General features: G+C 44.4%; 1 protein-coding gene across 4 annotated transcripts in view; it reads right to left on the bottom strand.

The window, feature by feature from the left end:
- The window catches only part of SBF2 (SET binding factor 2), a 388,549-nt gene that overhangs the window by 188,284 nt on the left and 175,005 nt on the right, over positions 1-25,260 (bottom strand). For all 4 annotated transcript variants that reach the window (XM_084854235.1, XM_084854251.1, XM_084854241.1 and 1 more), the window contains exon 3: positions 17,120-17,257. In XM_084854235.1, coding sequence (XP_084710361.1) covers positions 17,120-17,257 — 138 coding nt within the window. The remainder of the gene's footprint in view (positions 1-17,119; positions 17,258-25,260) is intronic.

Here is a 25,260-nt window from a genome sequence, read left to right as displayed (position 1 = left end):
TCCTGGCATATAGAAGGGGAAGAAATGGAAGCAGTGACAGATTTTACTTTTTTGGGCTCCAAGATCACCGCAGACGGTGACTGTAGCCATGAAATTAAAAGACGCTTGCTCCTTGGGAGGAAAGCTATGGCAAACCTAGACAGCATAGTCAGAAGCAGAGACATCACCTTGCCAACAAAGGTCCGTCTAATCAAAGCTATGGTTTTCCCAGTAGTAACATATGGCTGTGAGAGCTGGACTATAAGGAAGGCTGAGCGCCAAAGAATTGATGCTTTCGAACTGTGGTGCTGGAGAAGACTCTTATGAGTCCCCTGGACTGCAAGGAGGTCAAATCTATCAATCCTAAAGGAAATCAACCCCGACTGCTCATTGGAAGGACAGATACTGAAGCTGAAGCTCAAATATTTTGGCCACCTAATGCGAAGAGAAAAGTCACTGGAAAAGACCCTGATGCTGGGAAAGACTGAAGGCAAAAGGAGAAGGGGACGGCAGAGGATGAGATGGCTAGATAGCATCACCGATGCAATGAATATGAACTTGAGCACGCTCTGGGAGAGAGCGCAGGACAGGAAGGCCTGGCGTGCTATGGTCCATAGGGTCACGAAGAGTCGGACACGACTAAATAACAAAGTTGCATGTTATGTTGCATTAGTCACAATGCCAGCAACTGAACTTGACACCTGAATCCCCCAGAATGTAAAATATTCATAAAGGCTGTAGCCCACATGATTGAATTCATCTGTTGTTCAGTCGTTAAGTCATGTCCGACTCTTCGTGACCCCATGGACCATAGCACGCCAGGCCTTCCTGTCCTCCGCTCTCTCCTGGAGTGTGCTCCAGTTCATATTCATTGCATCGGTAACCACTCGGAAAAGCTCCGCTGGACGACACTGAGAAGATGCAGTGCTGGTGGAAAAGAACTTTGCCACCCTCACTGCCACAGAGTAGGTTTGATAGTAAGCTCTTACCTGTGTTCGGTCAGACTTAGCACAAGTTTTCCTCCACTTGTGTTCTAGCCGTCTCCCCTCTTGCTTCATTGCCCTCAGCTCAGGTGTATACCAAGGAGCTGGCCAGGCTCTGCTCAGAGGGAGAGGGCGCTTGGGTGCGATCATGTCAACCACCGAAGTCATCTTTGCATTCCACAGAGTGACCCGGGCTTCGACAAGAGCACCAGCCATACCAGCAGGAAAATCCCCCAGAGCCCACTGGAATCCATCGGAATCTATTAGCCTCCAGGGGCGGACCATTTTAATAGGTCCCCCACCCTTGCAGAGTGGGAAGGCTGCCAAGAGTCTAAACCACAACAGGAAGTGATCTGACCATGACAAAGGGACAGATGTTAATTCCTCCATTCTCAGATCACCATCCTCCTGCCCAGTCAAGAAAACCAGATCAAGCGTGTGTCCTTTTATATGTGTTGGGCCAATGACATGTTGGGACAGCCCCATGGTTGTCGTGGCGGCCATGCAATCCTGAGCCACTCTGGATACAGCAGCCTCGGCATGGAAGTTGAGATCCCACAGGACCATCATCCTAGGGGTCCTCAACACCAAGTCCGAGACCACCTCTGTCAGCTCAGGCAGGGAGTCTAATGGGGAGCGGGGTGGGAGGTACACCTAATCTGTCCTGGGTACCCAACACAAGGTACAAGCACTCAAGATCTGCACTCGAATGAGCAGGAAGCCTAGAGAAAGAGATTGAATTCCTACAGACCACGGCAACCCCCCCTCCCATCGAGTCGGCGTTGGTGCTGCACTGAGTACCCAGGATAGCACAGCTGGGAGAGAGTGACCGCTCCCAGCACCCCCAGCCAGGTCTCAGTAATACATACCAGGTCAGCCCCCTCATCTGCAATCAAATCATGGATGAGGGAGATTTTATTTTGGACCGACCTGGCATTCAGCAGCAGCACCACCAGACCTGAGGGCAAACTGGTAAGGCCGCCAGGAACCATCAGGTTGGGGGAAGAACCAGAAGAGGGGACAGCTGTAAGGTGTCTAGCCCCTCTTCTCCTCAGCTGGTCTGTTAATCCTCCAACGCCATATCTCCCCCTACCCATGACCACAGTTATGGTGACACCTCCTCGACCCCCTGAGTTGCTCAATAGTCCTCCCAGGAACATATTAAAATGTTAAGATATAAAATATACAACAATATAAAAGGATATAAAACAGAGCAGCAGCTAAGAGGGAGCAGATAAAACCTACATTTGCCCCTTTCTTCCTGGTCTTTAAAGTTGCTGCCCTCTGCTGCTGCTATTTGCTGCTGGTATCTCTGGCTGCTGATGTCTCTGGAGAGGCCGTGGATGGATCTTCATGTGCTCCTCCATGCGTCTCCAAGTGTGCACTTGGTGTGCCTCGGCGCTGCCTCCGGCAGCCCCACCTTAAGCACCTATTTGGCAGGGGCAGAGACAGGCTCAGGGTCCACCTGGTGCAGCTGGTCCTCCTTCCCACAAGCTCCTTCATGACTATGTCCTGGATGCTGTTTCTCCTGTACATTTGCACGATGCTATGTGGTGTATAGTTTTGTTTGTTGGCTAGGCATTTTAAACAGGTTCTAGTTCAAAAGTTGATATGCTAGCATTAAGATGAATTAGAGCAAATTTTTTTAAAGAAAATACAAGAATGCTGGATTAGATCCTCCTCCTCTTCCTCCTCTTTCTTAGTGCTTTGGGGCTGAATAAGCACAGCAGGCTCAATGCAAGCTCCTTCCATGAGCACAAGTCTTCTTCCAGGAATGGCATGGAAGCTCCTTCCATTCACAGAGAGAAAATATTGGGTACGTCCCATTGAGATGAAGCCTTTTAGTGTAAATTCGATGTGAAGTGATGTTAAAACTGAGGCTATCACATTTTGGCAATAGGAGGCAAAGCACAAAATTGGTCATCTTTACATATTTAGAACTGTAATGTTATATTTAATGGAAGGTTTGGCCTTTTTCATTAGAAAAAAAATTAAAAGAATTTAGCACCTGATTTAAAATACAGTGCCAGTGATGCCTCATGTGCAATGCTTTTAAATAAAATACAAGACAGAAGTATGTATACACAGCCCTACATTGAATGTGCTGATCTTGTTTGTTGTTCATGAGTGTGGCTGAAAGTTCTTTTGTTCAGATTCCAGCAGTATTTTTTTAAAGAGTTCTAGTATTTCTGTGGTCTGGAACAAGTGCTTGACATTTATGCTGAGAACAGCTGAGAGGCTGAAGAGGTGACAACCATTTGACTGTTGGTGGCCCAGATGGATTGGTTCAATTAAAGGCATTTCTATGCCAATTTTAGACTTTTCAAAATTCATGCATTGAATAGAGGTAGATCTTTTTTTAAACACTTCTATATGTTGTCGCAATAGTGGATAGGTCCCAGCTTCATGTAGCCTGGCAGCAATAACAAATATGTTGTTAGAGATTTCCAGTCCTGTTGACATAGCCTGTAAAGCACATTACAGTAGCCCAACCTGTACATCACCACACCATCAAAGATGGTGGCCAAGGCCAGAGGTCTTTATCTTCCAGTATTGGGTGCAGTTGGCATACCAGCTAAACCTGATAAAAGGCACTCTGGGCCACAGCTGCAATCTGAGCCCTCAGAAGTTATGTTGGCCTCAGCAGTATCCCCAGCCTATGAACGCAGTCCTTCAGGGAAAATTTGATTGCATCCAGAGCAGGCATTTATCTTGTCTTTATTTGTTCTCAGATTTTTTCAGTGAACCTCTTTACATTTTTACAGATGTATCGAACTCTTCACTTATGTGCACTATCCTCAGTTATGTGCATTACCCAGGATTAATCTCCTGACTGGTTTTATATTTTAAGATTTTCTTAAAAGTTTGAACATTGCCATTAACATACACACACACACACACGTGTGATTATTGACGTTACAGACAAATTCTTCACATTTTATTCCTTTGTGCATGGGCTTTTGTGATGCGTTTTGTAATTATGTGACCATACTGCTTTTACAGAATTCCAGACTAGCAACTAGTCTTGCCAACAGAGTGGTATTAATGCAGTATGATCTGTCTATTTTATTTAGTTTAGTCTAGTCTAGTCTCAGTAGACAATTTTAACTTTTCATATACTTTAATTATAAGTGACAAATGAGCCATTTTTCTTCTATGAGAAGTGGCACCAAACAGGGACTTCGTTCGTGATTATGCACTATACATGGGATTGCACTTTGTTTCAATTTGGGGATTTTAAGAATCGTTGTGGCTTTCAGGGAAGAGGGAAATGCTTCATATATTTATCCACAAAATCTAAAGTGAACATCCAAATAAAGCACAGAGGTTGATAGAGCAACTTGTTCAAGGTCAGCCAGACCATGGCCAAGTTGGAAACAGAGCTCAAGTCTTAGAATTCCAAACCAAACACCGTTAATAACTCCTTTGAATTCAAAGCAAAAATGGATGGTTTTTGTTCCACTGATGGAAATAGATTTTGAAGGAGGAAGGATGTTTTTAATGAATAATCATGATCTTGAGAACACTATAGGTTGATTTATCCACAATTTTTGAAATGGATTAATAAAGTCTCTTGAAAACATTTCTCTACATCTGCTCTGAAAGAGTGGGGAAACTCTATTTTGTTGTTGCTCACTCTGTGACATGAGTGATTCATAGTTGTTTAGTGATTGATTATATTCTGGATTAATTGGGTTAAAAATGTGTGGCTTTACACATGCCTCCTAAGTGTGATCTTCATTGCTCAGACTGTAAAGAGTAATAATTGTATCATGGTTAACACATAACTGTTAGAGAGGGGATCTCAAATGTGTACTACTGAGAATGGTTTATCTGTTCAACAGATATCGTGGATCTTCTTCAGGGGACCCTGTTTTATCCATGTAAAGGAAGCTGCAGAAGTTGTGGCCCTCCAGATGTTTTTGAACTGCCACACCCATCAGTTGCCAGCGTAGATAAACAATGACGAGGGATGATGGGAGTTGCATTCCAGTGACATCTGGAGGGTCACAACCTTCTCAACCCTAATGTAAAGGATAAATAGAACAGACCTCAGCATTGCCTAAGAGAAAGATATTCTGCTAGTGTGGAAGACTGTTCTGCTTATCTTTTACATGGATTAAACCAGTTAGCCCTGAACAAAAGCCACAAGACTTGAAACAGGTTGGACCGATAAGTCATTTTCAATGCTTTGAGATTCCCTCTCTCTCTTTTTTTAACACTTGACTGTTAATTTCTCTTGTAAACAATTCTGGTAAGAAAGTCATCAGCATTGTTTATTTGGATGTTTGCTAGCTTAATAGCTAGCCATTAATAGCTTAAATAAAGATAGTAAAACATACAGGCTAAAGGTGCTTTGTGAATATTTTCTCAGCCTGCACTCGTGTATAAAGTTATTAATATCATGAACTCACTGAATACATTTCATGAAATTGCGTAATAAAAATGTGGTTACAATCGATTAAAATCTTAATTTATGTCTGTTTTTCTACTCCTTTTAGATAAGACAGGGTTTGCTAGTTTTGGCTTGGTTATTCTCTACACAAGGTCAAACTGTTCTAGAACATTTCTTCTACTGCACTGGGATGAAATATTTGTGCACATGAGCATGCATTATGTCTTTTTCTTCTGACATATTTATCTTAACTACAATTTGTTTTACTTAACAGGTACTCAGAATTTAAGTACTTAAATTAGATATGTTAGGATCTTATTTCAATACTGAGTTTGCTTCTATTTGTTCTCCAACGCTTGAATAGTTGTCTTAAATATTTTTGTAACTAGTTCATTAATTAAAAATTTTGGTTTGCATTTGCTTGACATGTGGTCTGTCTCTTGATTTAGTGTGAACTCACTAAATCACGGCTTATTCACATACTATCAAAATGCATTGCAGCTAAGGAAACATGGAGCTTTTGAACTATGTACATGTGATTAATTACAATACATTCCCATCTTCATTTGTTGCTACTGATGTGGATGAGACACACGCTAGGAAAGGTATGCCAAATTATTACAGACTATTCTGATCAGTAATATTCTGATTGCAGGCAAGCATGGTCTGGGAGAACAAAATGAAGGAGGACATAGGCTGATAGAATTGTGCCGAGACAAATCACTGTGCATAACAAACACTCTCTTCCAACAACCTAAGAGACGACTTTATACATGGACTTCTGGTGACGTTGGACTTCTCGGTTCCACAACCCCTCCGCAGGGGTGGAGGACCCATTAAAATGGTCCGCCCCAGGCGTCTTATGGATCCAAATGGATTCCTGAACGTGCTTGGAGATTCTCTGGGGCATGCCAACGGCCACTCGGTCGAGACCCTGGTGGGTGGCTGGAATGCCGCAATCACTGGGGCATTAGATCGGGTGGCTCCGAAACGCCCTCTCCCCCTGAACAGGGCTCAGACTGCACCATGGTTCAATCCGTGGTTACGAGCTCTGAAACAGGAGGTGAGCGGGCTAGAGCGCCAGTGGCGGAAGTCTCGCTCCAAAGACGATCAGACACGGGCTAGAGCTGTATCTTCAGCCTATCATGTGGCGGTGAAGGCAGCAAAAAAGGAATATTATGCTGCCTCTATCGTGTCTGCAGAGTGCTGTCCCAGGAGGCTGTTCCAAGTGGTCTGGAGCCTGGTCGGTCCTGTGGCTCCGGAACCACTGGAGCATTCTAAGGCCTCCTGTGAGGCCTTGGCAAGGCACTCTGCAGATAAAATTGATTGGATAAGGAGTGTTACTCTGCATGCTGTGGATACAGTTAGTGAGCAAGAGGCGGCCTGTGGCAAACCGGTTTTGTGGGATCGGTTCCAGCTTCTTCCTCCTGATGAAGTGGACAAGGTGCTTTCATCTGTACGGCCGACCACCTGCTTACTTGATCCTTGCCCATCTTGGCTCATTATGGGCTGCAGAGAGAGACTGGGTGAGGGGATGAGGGCGGTGGTGAACGCCTCCCTTGAGGAGGGAGTGATGCCATCAGCCCTCAAGGAGGCAGTGATAAGACCGCTCTTAAAGAAGCCCTCCTTGGATCCCCAAGTTCTGAACAACTTTTGCCCAGTCTCAAATCTGCCATTTTGGGGCAAGGTGATTGAGCGGGTGGTGGCGGTGCAGTTGAAGGCACACTTGGAAGAAACTGATTATCTAGACCCATTTCAGTCGGGCTTCAGGCTTGGGCATGGGACAGAAACAGCCTTGGTCGCCTTGGTAGATGATATGAGGAGGGCTGTGGATAGGGGTGAATGCTCCTTCCTTGTTCTCCTCGACCTCTCAGAGGCTTTTGATACCGTTGACCACGGTATCCTCCTGGATCGCCTGGAGGGGTTGGGCATTGGAGACACCGTATCGCGGTGGTTCCGGTCCTTCCTCTCCGGCAGGTACCAGAGGGTAGCACTGGGAGAGGAGATTTCGGACCCATGGCCACTTACTTGTGGGGTGCCACAGGGTTCCATCCTCTCCCCGATGCTATTTAACATCTATGTGAAGCCGCTGGGGGCTATCATCAGGAGGTTTGGGGTGCAGTGTCATCAATATGCAGATGACACGCAGCTCTACCTCTCATTCAAATCTTTACCAAGGTTGGCCGTAGAATCCCTGTCCAAATGTCTGGAGACGGTGAGTGACTGGATGGGGAGGAATAAGCTGAAGCTCAACCCTGACAAGACCGAGGTACTTTTGGTGGGAGACAAGAGGAGGCTAGGGGATGTTGACCTGGTGTTGAATGGGGTACGGCTACCTTTGAAAGACCAGGTCCGCAGCCTGGGGGTCATTTTGGACTCACAGCTGTCCATGGAGGCTCATGGATCAACTCCATCTGATACGGCGGCTGTGCCCCTTCCTTCCCGACCATCTGCTCCCATCGGTAGTACATGCCCTGGTCTCCTCTCATTTAGACTGCTGTAATGCGCTCTACGTGGGGTTACCCTTGAAGACGGTTCGGAAACTGCGGCTGGTACAGAATGCGGCGGCTCGCCTGATTAAAGGCAGCCGCTGGCGAGATCACATCACTCCAGTGCTGAAGGAGTTGCACTGGTTACCAGTTGTTTTCCAGGCCAAATTCAAGGTGTTGGTTTTGACCTTTAAAACCCTATATGGTTCCAGCCCAGCCTATCTTAAGGAGCGCCTCCAGCAGCACCAGACAGGCTGCTTAACAAGATCAGCCTCGGATGGCCTTCTCTCTGTCCCATCAGCCAGGACAGCTAGACTGGTGGGGACGAGGGAGAGGGCCTTTTCTGTGGTGGCCCCCACTCTGTGGAACTCCCTCCCTAGGGAACTCCGCCATGCCCCCTCCTTAATGAGCTTCCGTCGTGCATTAAAAACGTGGTTGTTCAGGCAGGCATTTGGGGTGGGTTAGGGTCCGCGGTGGCTTAGTGGTTAAGACGCTGAACTGCAGACCGGAAGGTTGGCAGGACAGCAGTTCGAGACCCGGGTGCCGCGCGGCGGAGTGAGCTCCCGTCTTCAGTCCCAGCTCCTGCCAACCTAGCAGTTTGAAAGCAAGAAATTGCAAGTAGATAAATAGGTACCGCTTCGGTGGGAAAGGTAACAGCGTTCCGTGCACCTCGTGTTCAGTCATGCCGGCCACATGACCACGGAAGCGTCTTCGGACAGCGCTGGCTCTTCGGCTTAGAAACGGGGATGAGCACCGCACCCTAGAGTTGGACACGACTGGTTGGAGACACCTTTACCTTTACCTTAGGGTATTTTAGAAAATGTTTTTATTGTAGAATTTTATTGTTTTAAACTGTTTTATTGTATGTTGTACATCGCCCAGAGTGGCTGGGTGACCAGCCAGATGGGCGATTAATAAATTTAATAATAAATATAAATAAATTCACCAGACTGTCGACACCGAAATCAGATTGAGTACATCCTTTGTAGCCAAAGGTGGCGGACATCTATGCAGTTGGTAGAAACAAGACCTGGAGCTGACTGTAGTTCAGATCACGAACATTTTATTGCACAATTTAGAATCAGACTAAAGAGAATAGGGAAGACCCACAGGTCAGTTAGAGATGAGCTCACTAATATTCCTCATGAATATGCAGTGGAGGTGAAGAATAGATTTAAGGGACTAGATTTAGTAGATAGGGTCCAGGAAGAACTATGGACAGAAGTTCGCAACATTGTTCAGGAGGCAGCAACAAAAAACGTCCCAAAGAAAAAGAAAACCAAGAAGGCAAGATGGCTGTCTGCTGAGACACTGGAAGCAGCCCAAGAAAGAAGGAAAGCAAAAGGCAACAGTGATAGGGGGAGATATGCCCAATTAAATGCCAAATTCCAGAGGTTAGCCAGAAGAGATAAGGAATTATTTTTAAACAAGCAATGTGCGGAAGCAGAAGAAGATAATAGAATACGAAGGACAAGAGACCTCTTCCAGAAAATTAGAAACATCGGAGGTAAATTCCAGGCAAAAACGGGTATGATCAAAAACAAAGATGGCAAGGACCTAACAGAAGCAGAAGAGATCAAGAAAAGGTGGCAAGAATATATGGAAGATCTGTATAGGAAGGATAATAATATCGGGGATAGATTTGATGGTGTGGTCAGTGAGCTAGAGCCAGACATCCTGAAGAGTGAGGTTGAACAGGCCTTAAGAAGCATTGCTAATAACAAGGCAGCAGGAGATGACGATATTCCAGCTGAACTGTTTAAAATCTTGCAAGATGATGCCGTCAAGGTGATGCATGCCATATGCCAGCATGGTCTCGGACTTGGTGTTGAGGACCCCTAGGATGATGGTCCTGGGGGATCTCAACTTCCATGCCGAGGCCGCTGTATCCGGGGCGGCTCAGGACTTCATGGCCGCCATGACAACCATGGGGCTGTCCCAACATGTCATCGGCCCAACGCATATAAAAGGACACATGCTTGATCTGGTTTTCTCGACCGGGCAGGAGGATGGTGATCTGAAAGTAGAGGAATTAACATCTGTCCCTTTGTCATGGTCAGATCACTTCCTGCTGAGGTTTAGACTTCTGGCGGCCTTTCCCCTCTGCAAGTGTGGGGGACCTATTAAAATGGTCCGCCCCCGGAGATTAATGGATTCCGATGGATTCCAGAGGGCTCTGGGGGATTTTCCTGCTGGTATGGCTGGTGCTCCTGTCGAAGCCCAGGTCGCTCTGTGGAATGCAGAGATGACTCGGTTGGTTGACACGATCGCGCCCAAGCGCCCTCTCCCTCTGAGCAGAGCCCGGCCAGCTCCTTGGTATACACCTGAGCTGAGGGCAATGAAGCAAGAGGGGAGATGGCTAGAACGCAGGTGGAGGAAAACTTGTGCTGAGTCTGACCGAACACAGGTAAGAGCCCACTATCGCGCCTACTCTGTGGCGGTGAGGGTGGCAAAGAGGCAGTTCTTTTCCACCAGCATTGCATCTTCTCAGTGTCGTCCGGCGGAGCTTTTCCGAGTGGTTCACGGCCTGTTACATTCTGGGCCAGGGAGAGAGACGGTGGAACCCTCGGTAGCACGCTGTGACGAGTTTGCGTGGCACTTTGAGGATAAAGTCGCTCAGATTCGTCATGAATTGGGCACCACCATTAATGCAGTTCCATTGGTAGAGGCGTTCAGAGCACCGTCTGGTCCAGTTTTATTGGATGAGTTTCAGTTACTGAGGCCTGAGGATGCGGACAAGGTGCTTGGCCAAGTCCGATCGACCACTTGTGTGCTTGACCCTTGCCCTTCATGGCTTATTACATCAAACAAGGAGGGGTTGTCCGGCTGGGTCCAGGAGGTTGTAAATTCCTCCTTGAGAGAGGGAGTGGTGCCTGCTGCTTTAAAAGAGGCAGTAATTAGACCACTCCTGAAAAAGCCTAACCTGGACCCAGAGGATGTTAACAATTATAGGCCAGTGGCCAACATCCCCTTCCTGGGCAAGGTGCTTGAGCGGGTGGTTGTAGGACAGCTCCAGGCACTCTTGAATGAAACAGATTATCTAGATCCATTTCAATCGGGCTTCAGGCCTGGTTTTGGAACGGAAACTGCCTTGGTCGCCCTGTGGGATGACCTCTGCCGGGAGAGGGACAGGGGGAGTGCGACCCTGTTGATTCTCGGCTTTCGATACCATCGACCATGGTATCCTTCTGGATAGGTTGTCTGGGTTGGGAGTTGGAGGCACTGCACTACAGTGGTTCCGCTCCTACTTGGATGGCCGATTCCAGAAGGTGGTGCTGGGGGATTATTGCTCTGCGCCATGGCAATTGTGCCATGGGGTTCCACAGGGCTCTATTCTATCCCCCATGCTGTTTAACATCTACATGAAACCGCTGGGGGAGGTTATCCGGAGGTGTGGGCTGAGATGCCATCAATATGCGGATGACACCCAGCTCTACCTCTCTTTCTCATCAAAACCAGGTGAGGCAGTGGCTGTTCTGAATCAGTGCCTGGGCACGGTAATGGACTGGATGAAGGCTAATAAACTGAAACTCAATCCAGACAAGACGGAGGTACTGTTAGTGGGTGGTTCGTCTGCCCGGCTAGGTGATATTCAACCTGTTCTGGAGGGGGTTGCACTCCCCCTAAAGGATCAGGTTCGTAGTTTGGGGGTGCTCTTGGATCCAGAACTGTCACTTGAGGCACAGGTGAACTCAGTGGCACGGAGCACTTTTTATCAGCTTAGGCTGGTATACCAACTACGCCCTTATCTGGACAGAGATAGCCTAGCTACAGTTATCCATGCTCTGATAAGTTCTTGTCTGGATTACTGCAATGCGTTATACATGGGGCTGCCTTTGAAAACGGTCCGCAAACTTCAGCTGGTCCAAAATAGGGCAGCAAGATTGTTAACAGGGACTGGCCTGCGAGCTCATATTACGCCAGTACTTTTCCAGCTGCACTGGCTGCCAGTCCATTTCCGGGCCCGATTCAAAGTGCTGGTGTTAACATTCAAAGCCCTTAACGGCTTGGGGCCAGGTTACCTGAAGGATCGCCTCCTCCCATATGTGCCTGCCCGGACCTTAAGATCATCATCAGCGGCCCTTCTCCGTGAGCCCCTGCCGAAGGAAGTGAGGCGGGTGGCTACTAGGAGGAGGGCTTTTTCTGTTGTGGCACCCCGGCTCTGGAATGAGCTCCCTAGTGAGGTTCGCCTGGCGCCTACATTGTACTCCTTTCGGCGCCAGGTGAAGACCTTTTTATTTTCCCAGGCATTTTAGCTTTCTAAATTTTTATCTTTGCTGTTTTAAATCTGTATTTTAAACTCCTGTACTGCTGCTAGGTTTTATTGTGGTTGTATTGTTATATTGTGATTTTAATGTTCTATATATTTTAAATTGTTTTATTGTGTGTTGTTTGGTTTTAGTTTTTGTGAACCGCCCAGAGAGCTTCGGCTATTGGGCGGTATAGAAATGAAATGAAAATAAATAAATAAATAAATAAATAAATAAATTTGGAAAACACAAGAATGGCCAACAGATTGGAAAAAATCAACTTATATCCCCATACCAAAAAAGGGAAGCACCAAAGAATGTTCAAACTATCGAACAGTGGCACTTATTTCACATGCCAGTAAGGTAATGCTCAAGATCTTGCAAGGTTGACTCCAGCAATTCATGGAACAAGAATTGCCAGATTTACAAGCTGGGTTTAGAAAAGGCAGAGGAAGTAGAGACCAAATTGCCAATATCCGCTGGATAATGGAGAAAGCCAGGGAGTTTCAGAAAAACATCTATTTCTGTTTTATTGACTATTCTAAAGCCTTTGACTGTGTGGATCATAACAAATTGTGGCAAGTTCTTGGTGGTATGGGGATACCAAGTCATCTTGTCTGCCAACTGAGGAATCTGTATAACAACCAAGTAGCAACGGTAAGAACAGACCACGGATCAACGAACTGGTTTAAGATTGGGAAAGGAGTATGGCAGGGACCCTACCTATTCAACCTGTACGCAGAACACATCATGCGACGTGCTGGGCTTGATGAAGCCAAGGCTGGAGTTAAAATTGCTGGAAGAAACATTAACAGTCTCAGATATGCAGATGGTACCACTTTGATGGCTGAAAGTGAGGAGTTGCTGAGGAACCTCATGACGAAGGTGAAAGAAGAAAGTGCAAAAGCTGGGTTGCAGTTAAACCTCAAAAAAACCAAGATTATGGCAACCAGCTCAGTTGATAACTGGCAAATAGAGGGAGAAAACGTGGAGGCAGTGACAGACTTTGTCTTTCTAGGAGCAAAGATTGCTGCAGACGCTGACTGCAGCCAGGAAATCAGAAGACGTTTACTTCTCGGGAGGACAGCAATGACAAATCTTGATAAAATAGTGAAGAGCAGAGACATCACACTGACAACAAAGGTCCGCATAGTTAAAGCAAGGGTATTCCCCATAGTAACCTATGGCTGTGAGACCTGGACTATAAGGAAGGCTGAGCACCGAAGAATTGATGCTTTCGAACTGTTGTGCTGGAGAAGACTCTTACGAGTCCCCTGGACTGCAAGGAGGGCAAATCAGTCAATCCTAAAGGAAATCAACCCCGACTGCTCATTGGAAGGACAGATACTGAAGCTGAAGCTCAAATATTTTGGCCACCTAATGTGAAGAGAAAAGTCACTGGAAAGATTGCTGGGAAAGATTGAAGGCAAAAGGAGAAGGGGACAGCAGAGGATGAGATGGCTAAATAGCATCACCGATACAATGAATATGAACTTGAGCATGCTCTGGGAGAGAGCGGAGGACAGGAAGGCCTGGTGTGCTATGGCCCATGGGGTCACAAAGAGTCGGACACGACTTAACCAATCTTAAGGAGCGCCTCCAGCAGCACCAGACAGGCCGCTTCACAAGATCAGCCTCGGATGGCCTTCTCTCTGTCCCATCAGCCAGGACAGCTACACTGGTGGGGATGAGGGAGAGGGCCTTTTCTGTAGTGGCCCCCACTCTGTGGAACTCCCTCCCTAGGGAACTCCGTCATGCCCCCTCTTTAATGAGCTTCCGTCATGCATTAAAAACGTGGTTGTTCAGGCAGGCATTTGGGGTGGGTTAGGGTATTTTAGAAAATGTTTTTATTGTAGAATTTTATTGTTTTAAACTGTTTTATTGTATGTTGTACATCGCCCAGAGTGGCTGGGTGACCAGCCAGATGGGCGATTAATAAATTTAATAATAAATAAAAATAATAATAATAAATTAACGACTGAAAAACAACAATGTTTTATATTGTTTTATTGTGTGCTGTTTGGTTTTAATTTTTGTGAACCATCCAGAGAGCTTCAGCTATTGGGTGGTATAGAAATGAAATGAATGAATGAATGAATCTGAAATTTTCTAATAGAAATCCATTTCCTAGTTACAAGACAATGTTATTGATAGTAAAGTCCTCCTAAGCATTTTGCAGCAAAAACAAAACAAAGAACAGTCTTGCGACACATAAAGACTAAAAAAATTATTATGGCATACCTTTTCATGGTCCAAAGAGCCCTTCATTAGATGCTCAAAAGGTCATCTTGAGTTGGTTTGCACATATCACTAACATATGGTTTATTTAACCCATGAGCTCCTGAATTGTGGGTTGTGTACCTAGCCATGCTAACAAACCATGATTTGTTAACTACAAATGACTCAGAAAGAGAACCCATGCTTTGTTGTTGGACTGTGAACCTTGGGTTATTTAAACCATAGGTTTATGTGTGAATCCAGGACCATTAGTTGTTCATGGGTTGTTTCACCAGGCTACAGAGGTGGCAAGCGAGAGTGGTAAACAAACCATAGCCACTCCACATGCTAGTACTACATGGCCAGAAAGGCATCTGGAATATAGGGAGGGAGCAGGAAAAAACAACCCAAGGATTAAGAAATAACAAACAAATTATTCAAATTAACCATTAAACAAATAATGGTTAATTTGATTGTCTGCCAGACAAAGCCTGGATATGCCAACAAACCATGGGTTGGTGTTATGTGTGAACCAGGTCATAGTGTATACACTGGATGTAGAGAGAGAAAAATGTTAGCAATGAGGTCAAAGGGAAATGAAATGCCAGAAATGTTGAAGCTAATACAAACATCCTGGCACTGGAAAGCTAATTAACGCCTGTAGTGAGAGAACAATCCATTTCAGTTCAAGCTCTGTCAACTTGTTCCTCCCTGTTCTCTTTTTCCTTTTTTTGTTTAGCTATCCCCAGCCTTCTGAAGACATTGATCATCATCAGCTGAGTTGTTACCTTGTCTTTGTTACTATGCAGAGGCTTGAAAGTGCTGTCTTGATTTATGGAGGCTTTTGATCAGGTTTCTACAATTACACACTAAGGGAGCAACCTATGTGGATAGATAGCTGCCTCTGAACTTGGAGGTGACTGCCTATCCAATGCATGGTGGGAGGAGCGCAGAGGAGATTCTCTCCTCCACACACCAGCTGCCCTGCATTTGCAGCTAGACGGCCGATTTCAGCTGTCTAGCTGTGGGACATCAGAGTGTGGGGTGGGGAGGCCAGACAATACATAGGAAGTGTTGTACCGGCACTTACAAACTCCCTGGGAACGCCCCCCTTCTCCCCGCTCCGCAATGCTCTTCCGAGTGCGGAGCACGGGGACGATCAGCGCTTCCTACAAGGCTACGGGGGAGGGGTGGGGAGGCGGTTCCTGGAAACTGACCAATCCTATGGCCATCTTGCTGCTGTCTAGCTGCCATGGGATTGTGCACTTAAGATATTATCTGAAATTGTTTGATATAATTTTAGAAACCTGTTTCTAACAAAACTAGTAATAATCTTCAATTTATGAAAGCTCACTATTATGCAATATTGGAAGGAAACTGCATTTGACCTTAGCCAAGAAGCAATATTTCAAACATTACAATAAGATTTAACAATTACACATTGCATTACCTTGGTCCCTAGATTCTCCTTGTGAAGGATTCCAAATGATGTGTCATACAGAGATTATTTGGAATTTCCAATTTGGGTGAATTACTTCAGCAATTATTTTTGAAATAATTAGAGCTGTCCAAATATTATTAAGACACATATTTTAAAGGGAAATTGCCAAGCGGGTTGCATCCAAAATCTAACCTAACTTTTCTATTGTGAGGAATGCATTCATAGTTTTAAATATGTGTGTGGGTTTTAATGCATTTTAAACACAAAAAGTTATTAAGCAAACAAACAGAATTGAACAACAGTACACTTCGTAATTATGCAAACAGATGGAGATGAACAACACACAAACCAACAAAATGTATGTTTCTATTTAAATGCCTGTCTAGTGGAATATAACACCACACCATAATAGTTTGCACCATATTGTATTATATATTAAATAAATAAAAACAGAATTGCGGTGTTTTGTTCTCTTCAAATCTACAGGCAGCCAGCAGAGGGAGTAGCGTGTTTTTTAAAAAAATCTGAAACAGACAGCCAAGAATCTAAATTAAACCACAAGTCAAGTACCATATTGAATTACTTTGTATAAAGACACAAGTGAAATGAAAGAGAAATATCTTAGTAATGAAACTGAAATAAATAAATAAATAAGTCTGTATGTCTGTCTTTCATATCCTGGGTTTCTGCTACAAAATGGCACTCAAGATGGCTAACAAAAAAAACCTGAATTAAAACAAAACCTTAATTAAGACACCAAAATAAATTAAAAAACAATTAAAATGCAACAAAGATATAAACCGAACCAGCCAATTAAAAAAAACCCTTCAGTGATTAAAAAACCCATAGTTTGACATATATTTCAAATAAGTATCCCTTATAAGCACCACCAAGGCTAAGGGAAGAGTCATTAAGCATAAATGCATTAAATATGAATTAACAATAAGGAAACTCTTAAATACACCAACATGATAATGTTTCAGTTTATGTAAACACTGATTTTGAGTCAAATAATTGGCTGTCCTACTAGTTATAAGCCTAAACAGAGTCATAATGCTCCCTGAGACGAGGAGTGGTATCACGAGTCCTTGATTACTATGGGCCAGATACATGAACCTGGAGTTGAAGAGGGTGAGATGGGTGGTGAAAAAAGAGTTTGAAAGTTGGGTGTGTAAGAGCCAGGTAGATGATAGAAGGAGTTACAGAAATTAGGTTTCTAGGTGAAGGTGGGTTGTGTGCATGCAGCTGCGCACACACACAAGAAAAATCCAGTGATTTTAGATGGGTGGCACAACGTCATATATAATGAGAAATGCTTTTTAAAGTACTCCTTTACTTGCTGTTTTCTGCTTTAAAACATTTACCTGCAAATTGATCTCTGCTTCATAGAAAGTTAGGCAAGAGCAGTAGTGCCGTTCAGAGTTTATATCTGTCAAAACCACCACAAAGAACGTAGGCTGCTTCCTCTCTCTGGATAGATGCCATCCTCCAGGCTGACAAAACTATGAACAAAGAAAGCACAAGTATAGTTTAACAGAAAGGTATGTTAAGACAACAAAAATAACTCATAATCTGTAAAACTATAACGAACACAAAACCTATAGCTGACAGTACATTATTCATTCTGAGGAAATGCTTGGCAGTTCATGAACTCAAAATCCTGCTTTGAAACTATTTCTGGGATAGCATATTATGAGCAATATCCAATAATGTCATTCCACTATCAGAAATTAAGTTGTGTTAGCCTAAGAGTCCTCTAGCACAACACCAATAGCAATGGGGTTCCTTGGAAAATGTGTTGCACAAACTAACATTATTGGTGTTGAGCTAGAGGTCCCTTATGCTAGTGCAATGTAATTTGCGCTAGCGAAATGAAATCATTGGATACTTCCCTATATCTGTTGTTACAATATTGACAGCTGTAGAAATATAGTATCTAAATTACACAAGCTAAGTTTCAGCATTCCTTGCAACACCCAGAATTTTCTTGTGGTGGTACTGCTCCCCAGAAAACAGCATGTTGACAACTATAAGGGTGGTCATCTTTGGCTACCACCACCCCACTCTTATTTGCCCTAACAATAAACAAACCCTGAGTGCTTTTGGGCCTCTAGAATCCAAACCTGGCATTACACTCTTGTAGCATTGAACATAAGCTATACAATTTACTTAGCAATGTCAAAGTGAGTGTTTCTGTGCTCCAAATATGACTCAAAAATACAAAATACTAGACTGCAAAATAGCAGAAATTATGGAATACAAATAGCAGAAATACTACTACTGATTTAGCAGAAATATTACTGATATAGCAGAAATACTGATGATTTAGCAGAAACACTAGCAATTTTCAAAGGAAACTGGACTTTCCATTCTATTTTGGGGTACCAATCTGATTCCTATCACTATTTTCCAATATTGTTACTAATTCCATCTACCAAATATACAAACATAATGTAACTTTTTTTGTACATGGGCCTATTAATGTATCTGAATAGTTGTCTACCACAATTTCCACTCTGTTGCATATCTGAGTGTCAAACAGCACTCAAATTAAGAGATTAATCAGCACACGGATCTGTGCATACTAATCCAGATAACATGACACTTGCATTACAAGATCTAATTTGGTTTCTCACAACAGGTCCCAAGAAGTGGTGGTACAGTGTAGTTGTAACATTAAATTTGTTAAGCCAATAGGTATTTTAATCACTGCTTTAATGAGATTTTTCTTTTTAAAAAATTGCCAAAGCTTATTTCCTCCATAAACCATTAGGAGACTCTCTTGTTCAGCATGCATCAAGTATCAAAGCCCTATGAGGAGAGACTGAAAGAACTGGGCATGTTTAGCCTTGAGAAGACTGAGGGGAGATAGGATAGCACTCTTCAAGGACTTGAAAGGTTGTCACAGAGAGGAAGGCCAGGATCTCTTCTCGATCATCCCAGAGTGCAGGACACAGAATACTGGGCTCAAGTTACAGGAAGCCAGATTCCAGCTGAACATCAGGAAAAACTTCCTGACTGTTACAGCAATACGACAATGGAACCAATTACCAAGGGAGGTGGTGGGCTCTCTCACACTGGAGGCATTCAAGATGATGCTGGATAGCCATCTGTCAGGGATGCTTTGACTTGGATACCTGCATTGAGCAGGGGGTTGGACTCGATGGTCTTATAGGCCCCCTCCAACCCTGCTATTCTATAATTCTATGATTCTATTATCTCTATTATTTAATAATCCATGGTTTAAAACAAACAAACAAACAAAGGTAAAATAAAGCAGAATGAATCAAAACACTACAGTAGACATTCTGTCTAGGCAAAAACATGCACTTCTCAATAAATGTGGAAAGCTAGATAAAGCTACTGTGAAAGTTATTTAAATACTAAAAGGAGGATCTTTTCTGAGTTCCACATCAACAGTCAGGATTGTTTCACACAATGTGTTTCTTTCTCTAAGCAACCAGTAACTGACCTCCTTCAGTCACACATGCATAGTTATGTATTAACTGGACAGGTAAGAATTGGCAGCCATTCTTTACTATAGTGGCAATTTTCCCAGTGGGAATTACAGCCAGTGATATCCACGACCACCCAGCTCACAATTACATTTACCCAAATTATTTTTGACTCAGGGATGCTCGAGTGTGTGTGTGCACATGTGTGTGTGAGAGACAGACAGACAGACAGACAGAGACAGGGAGTGAGAGAGAAATGTTGCATGAAGTGGCTCTTGGTTGGCAATTAACACAGTTAAGATACAGTGATGTCACCACATATTGAAAGGTACAAAAACAGTTTACGAAAAGTTTATATTAATAATCAGATCTAAAGCAGCACTACAAGGAGCAGAATAGTCATTAAGTCATATGGCCCTTCACAAAAACAAATGAAAACAGAGGTTTAAAACATGTTTAATTCCATATTTAACATCATAATTTCTTCGAACCAGACCACCATATTCTAGGCCAAACAGACTAAGGGCACAATCCTATGCGTGTTTAGACAGAAATGAGTCCTATAACTCTCAGCATTCCCCAGCCAGCTATGCTGAACATGCATCAGATTGCACCCTAATTTCCTTTACCTTACATTTAGTGCACTGAGGTTTCAGTTAAAGCAGAGGTGCAGAGCCTCAGGCTTAGCAGCCAAAACTGGCCCACCTGAGGGCCAAATTTGGCCCTCCAGGGCTACACAGAGCACTATACTCCCTTCTGCTGGTCCCAACCCCTTTTCCTCAATCACCAATCATTTGGTAGTTTTGAGCAGCTTCTTCCCCCCATTCTAAAAGGTATTACTGGCAGTAAGAGCTTTAAGCTAAAATAGGCTGATATTTTTAGCTTTGCCCTTTGCTTTTGGTCCCACCCACCACTGGAATGCAGCCCCTGGGAGTTTCTCTGAAATGGAATTTGGCCCCCAGGCTGAAAGAGGCTCAGCACTCTGGTATAAAGGCTTCTGTGCGATTGCAAAATTGTGGATCATGGTGCTGCCCCAACAGCACCCCCGCCCCAAGCAGTTCAAGACTATATAACCGTTACAGCACAGAGGTAACAAATGAGATTTTGGTGGAAACAAAGTACCATGTTAGAGAAAGTGTTGACATTAAGCACAATATCATAGTGATATACACTAGACTAGAATTACCTCTTGTACCAATACAACTTTTTAAAAAATTGAGCCTCAAGTTCTATGGGCACATAGACTAAACATCCCAAATTCAGTATAGGTACACATGTAAATGCTACTGCTGAACCACAAATTGGCTATACAACACAGCTACATGAGTGAACACAGGAAGAGACACCATCCAACACATATCCTGTACATCCTGCCCAAGCCCTGAGATCATCATCAGAGGCCCTGCTCCGAGGGCACTTGCATACTGAGATACAGCACATGGCTCCTTGGAAGCACTGGGAGTAGCCTCTAAGTTATGGAATACCTTCCCCAGAGAGGGCCACCTGGTGCCTATATTGTCATCTTTTCAGAGCCAGGCAAAGGCTCTGAAAAGCCTTTTATCTGTGTATATTTCTGCTGCTATACTGTTTTTTTAGTTAATTATATCATTTAGACTTTCTTACGATGTCTTTTTGTCTCCTGCTACCTTTAATTGTTGCTTTTAATTTATTGTTTTATTATGTTGTTTTTTTAATAGATTTCTATGGATTTTTTATTGGGTGTATTTTTGTTGTGCAACATCTTGGGAGCTATTATCTTTAGGGTAACTAATAAATCTTAGAAATAAATGAATCAACATATTTACAGGCCACAAAAGATTAAGTGCCCCATATTGTGAACATAAGGCCACCACAGACCACAGTTCTGCTATAAGTCAGAGGGTCAAAATATACCTGACGTATCTCGGGATATCTTTTTTTCTTGTTTACTCTGTTAAGGTAATATGTGCCTCAATCTTTGCTGATAGCTTCATCTTTTATTATTGCTAAGAAAGGGAAAGCTCCCATTCTTACTACTGAGTTTCTTGTACTCCACTGTTCACTTCAGGCGGCAAAGATTTTCCAATTTATTACTACCACCTGCGCAAGATTTTTGTATTTCTGGCAATTACAAAGTGTTAAATGCTTCTGTTGTTCTTCGCGGTATATCTATGCAGTAACACAGCTTAACTCTTTGCTACAGCTCCTGGATGAAGAACACAGTCAGATAAAGACAGAATGCTCTCAAGGCAGGAGTACTATAAAGCACTCTACATGGATGGGGCTGAGCTTGGAGACTAGAAGCTTCAGCTGACATGGAATGCAGTAGCCTGAGAAGCATGGATTGATGCACACATATTACAGCAGTGCTTCAACATCTGCACTGTTGTTTTATATTGTATTTTAATTTATATTGTATTTTAATGCTTATTTATTTTGTGAGTCACCCAGGGAACTTGTGTTTAGGATGACTATATACCAGGTGGCCCAAAAGTAGCTATACAGTTGTTTAGAATGTTGATGGGAGGGGGAGAGGATGTGTGAGTAGATGTGTGGGTGGAGTCAGAATGACAGTTGGGAAGAGTGAGTGACAGGGAGTGACAGTTAAATCAGTTAAGTGTAGAGAGTGAGGGGAGTGAGGCCCTTAAGTAGGTATACAGTTGTTTAGATTTTTAGTTATTATTTTTACTGATATTGTGAATGATAGCAACGAACTTGAGTCAAGAACAAAGAAAGTGGATTTTAAAGCAGTACTGGAAGACTGAAAATGCCGAGCGGGTGCGCACAGTGTGGCAAGAAGCATCTGACACTCCTCCACCAACACGTCTGACAGTTTATTGTCTTAGAGATAAATTTGAAGCAACAGGTGCAGTGGCAAATGCACCGAAATCTGGACGTCCCAGGACGTCTATGACAGAGGAAAATGAGTTTTTCACATTTGTGAACAGTCCGAAAAAGTCCACACGATGTGCATCTAAGCAGCTATCCATACCTAGAACGTCCTTGCAGTGCTTAATGTGTAAATTGAAATTGAAGCTGTACCGTCCGTTACATGGACTTCTGGAGGATGACCCAGACAGTCGGTTGCAATTCTGTGAGACGATGCGTAACCAAATCTCTAACAAACCAGACCTTCTTGATAAGATCATCTGGTCAGATGAGGCTTCTTTCAAGTTGTTGTCAGGGTTGGATCAGAGCCCAGAGACCCCCAAAGCAGTTCTGATTCTGAGGAAGAGAGAGAAACCGCGGGAGAGGAACCTGCGCGCTGTTCAGAGGAGCAGAAAGGGGGAGAGCCCCCCCCCCAGTACACATTCCTGAGAGTGATAGTGACCCTGGCAGGGAGAGGGAGGCACGACAGCAGTTTCTGGATGCTAGGCACCGGCGCAGCGTCGAGCAGGTGATGGCAGGTGCTGAGAGGAGGCGCTGAGCCCACTTGGCGCGATGGCAACAGCAGCACCCAGATACCCCACGGGAAAAGGGTGGACTCTCTCCTCCTAGCCCATAAGTACAGAGGTTTCCCGCCTTCCCCTCGAAACAGAGATCAACTGATTCCTAAGGTTAGAACCCCCAAGTAGGCAGCTCTCTTAAGTCTCACTCGTAGGATCAAGCAATTTGCATCTATAAAGCGTCATTAGGTTGAATGGGAATAAAGCCTTGGAAAAGAGCCCTATTGTCTGCATGTTGATTCTGGCTTTCTGAGGATTTCAGAAGGCGGCAGGGGCAACCTCCTGACAGCTGTCAGGCCACATGAACAGGCATAACTGTGCGTATTTGGCAGATGAAAATCCTCATCACATCTCAACTGAAGCATTTATGGACATTGATGCAGACCGGAATTTGTGTTGTACTGTGTGTCACAGTGTTCTGGACAGGTTCGAGGAATGTTGCAACGTTGATGGAATACATTTCGAGCACTTACAAGATTAAACAGTGTTAAACAAATGTAAATGTAATAAACAATGTAATAAAATGCAAATAAACTATACTGTATACCTACTTTTGGGCCACTCTGTCTATATCCAATGAATAAATAAAGACGATTTAGTCTGAACTGATGTTCAGTTGTTGGTTTAAAATAAGTGGAGGATTAAAAGGCTTACCCAAAGAGGCATCCCTGGGGTCTCCATTGCAGTCTTTTCAGCACCAGGTGAAAATCTTTTTATTCTCCCAGGCTTTATATTACTTTGGTATTAAATCCAAAATTGTGCAAGCAAACTTCTGCTCATACAATTATATTTTCCCTTGCTCTCCTCCACATGCCCCCGCCCTAATCTGCTCCAGGGTCCCAATCCTTTAGAGCAGATTTGGCAGGTGTATGGGGGGGCTAAAAGGGGTGGGGGGAAATCCATCAGTGATTTCCACTCTACTGGTAGATAGCCAACATTAGATCCAACCAGCAGTTTAAAAAAAAACCCTCAGTGCTTTTTAAGTCTCAGCACTGCTGTTAGTTTTACTTTTTATTTCATAACTGTAGTGTGCTGGTGGTGGTAGTAGTAGTAGCAGTTTTATACTATGATTTTATATTTTATGGTTGCAACTCTATTTTGCAAACCACGCAGAGTGCTTCAGCTATTGGGAGATATAGAAATGTAATAAATAAAATAATACTTGTGTTTCATCTATTTTATTGTCTGTTTTACATATATTTTAATGTACTTTTACCTACTTTAAGCATTCAGAATCAAGTATGCTAAAATAGAAATAGTAAGTAAAGATTTATTGCATATGTTTTTGGAGCAAAAAGTTGCTGTGGTGTCTTTATAACATTTTATAGTACAGGGAATTATTATTTAAAGATATCTAATGCTTTCCAAGCCTTACACCGTCAGAAATCTTCATAAAATGATATTAAGGTCATACATGGAAGCCATGTCATGAGAACAGTTAATACTTGCGAAGCGATATATTAACTTAGAGACTCTTAATGATCCTGCTCTTTCTGCTCATGTATTAATCACCTTATTCCAACTATTCACTATGGTTTTATCAAACACCAAAGCCTTTACATAATTTTTGTTTCTTATATAAAACTATCCTATTGGGTGTATAAAGAGCCAGGGTCTGCAGGAGAAGCCACCACCACCACCGGGGAAGAGGCGTGCTTGCCGCCGCTGGGCCTGCTGCCGCCGCCGCTGGGCCTGCTGCCGCCGCCGCTGCCACCACCACCAGGCCTTCCTTGTGGACTTCTGCCTGGCAGACCGCCAGTCCCTGCAGGACCAGGCCCCCAGGTACCGAGCCAGCTGTGCTGCTCCACCTGCCCCTCCCTGGAGGGGCTACATAAGCTGGCTGGCTGAGGTGGCCTGGGAGAGCCAGGGCCTGCAGGAGAAGCCACCACCATCACCGGGGAAGAGGCGTGCTTGCCGCCGCTGGGCCTGCTGCCGCCGTCGCCGCTACCACTGCCACCAGGCCTTCCCTGTGGACTCCTGCCTGGCATTTTTAAGGGGATTTTAATTGTTTTGTTTGTTTGTTTTATTTTGTTGGGGGGGATTTTGTTGTGTTTTTAGGGGTGGGTAGCCTGCTTGATAGGCGGGAGCGAGGGGGCATGTGTCCATCTGATGGAGGCAGTGGGGGGAGTGTTGGGGGCCAGAACATACCGAGGCTGGGGGGCAGGCGCTGGCGGAGCGCTAGGGGCAGGCCATGCCAGCTAAGGGGAACAAGGGAGAGATGTGTAGTATCTGTCCCCTGCCCCAGGCCTGTCCAGAGCCAAAGGATGGCTAGGGGAGGCGTGACCCCATCTTCTGGCCTTCGTTTGCTGCTCTGCAATGCCAGGTCTGTTACCCAGAAAACCTCCCTCATCCATGACATGATCCTGGATGAGGGTGCAGACCTGGCATGTATTACGGAGACCTGGCTGGCCGAGGCTGCTGCTCCAACCCTTGCAGCCATGTGTCCAGCTGGATTTTCGTATGCACAGCAGCCGAGGGCTGGGGATCGGGGAGGGGGAGTGGCTGTTATCTACCGAGAGTCCTTGGTCTTCACCAGACCCCCTCTCCGGGAGACCAAGGTTGTTGAGTGCATGTACTGGAGGTTGGGCCCGAAGGGCAGTCTGGGGATTCTGCTCGTGTACCGTC

This window comes from Heloderma suspectum, chromosome 1, assembly GCF_057233095.1.
Source record: "Heloderma suspectum isolate Gila_16-S chromosome 1, 16-S_ref, whole genome shotgun sequence".
Lineage (NCBI taxonomy): Eukaryota > Metazoa > Chordata > Lepidosauria > Squamata > Helodermatidae > Heloderma > Heloderma suspectum.
This window is presented reverse-complemented; position numbering and strand designations above follow the sequence as displayed.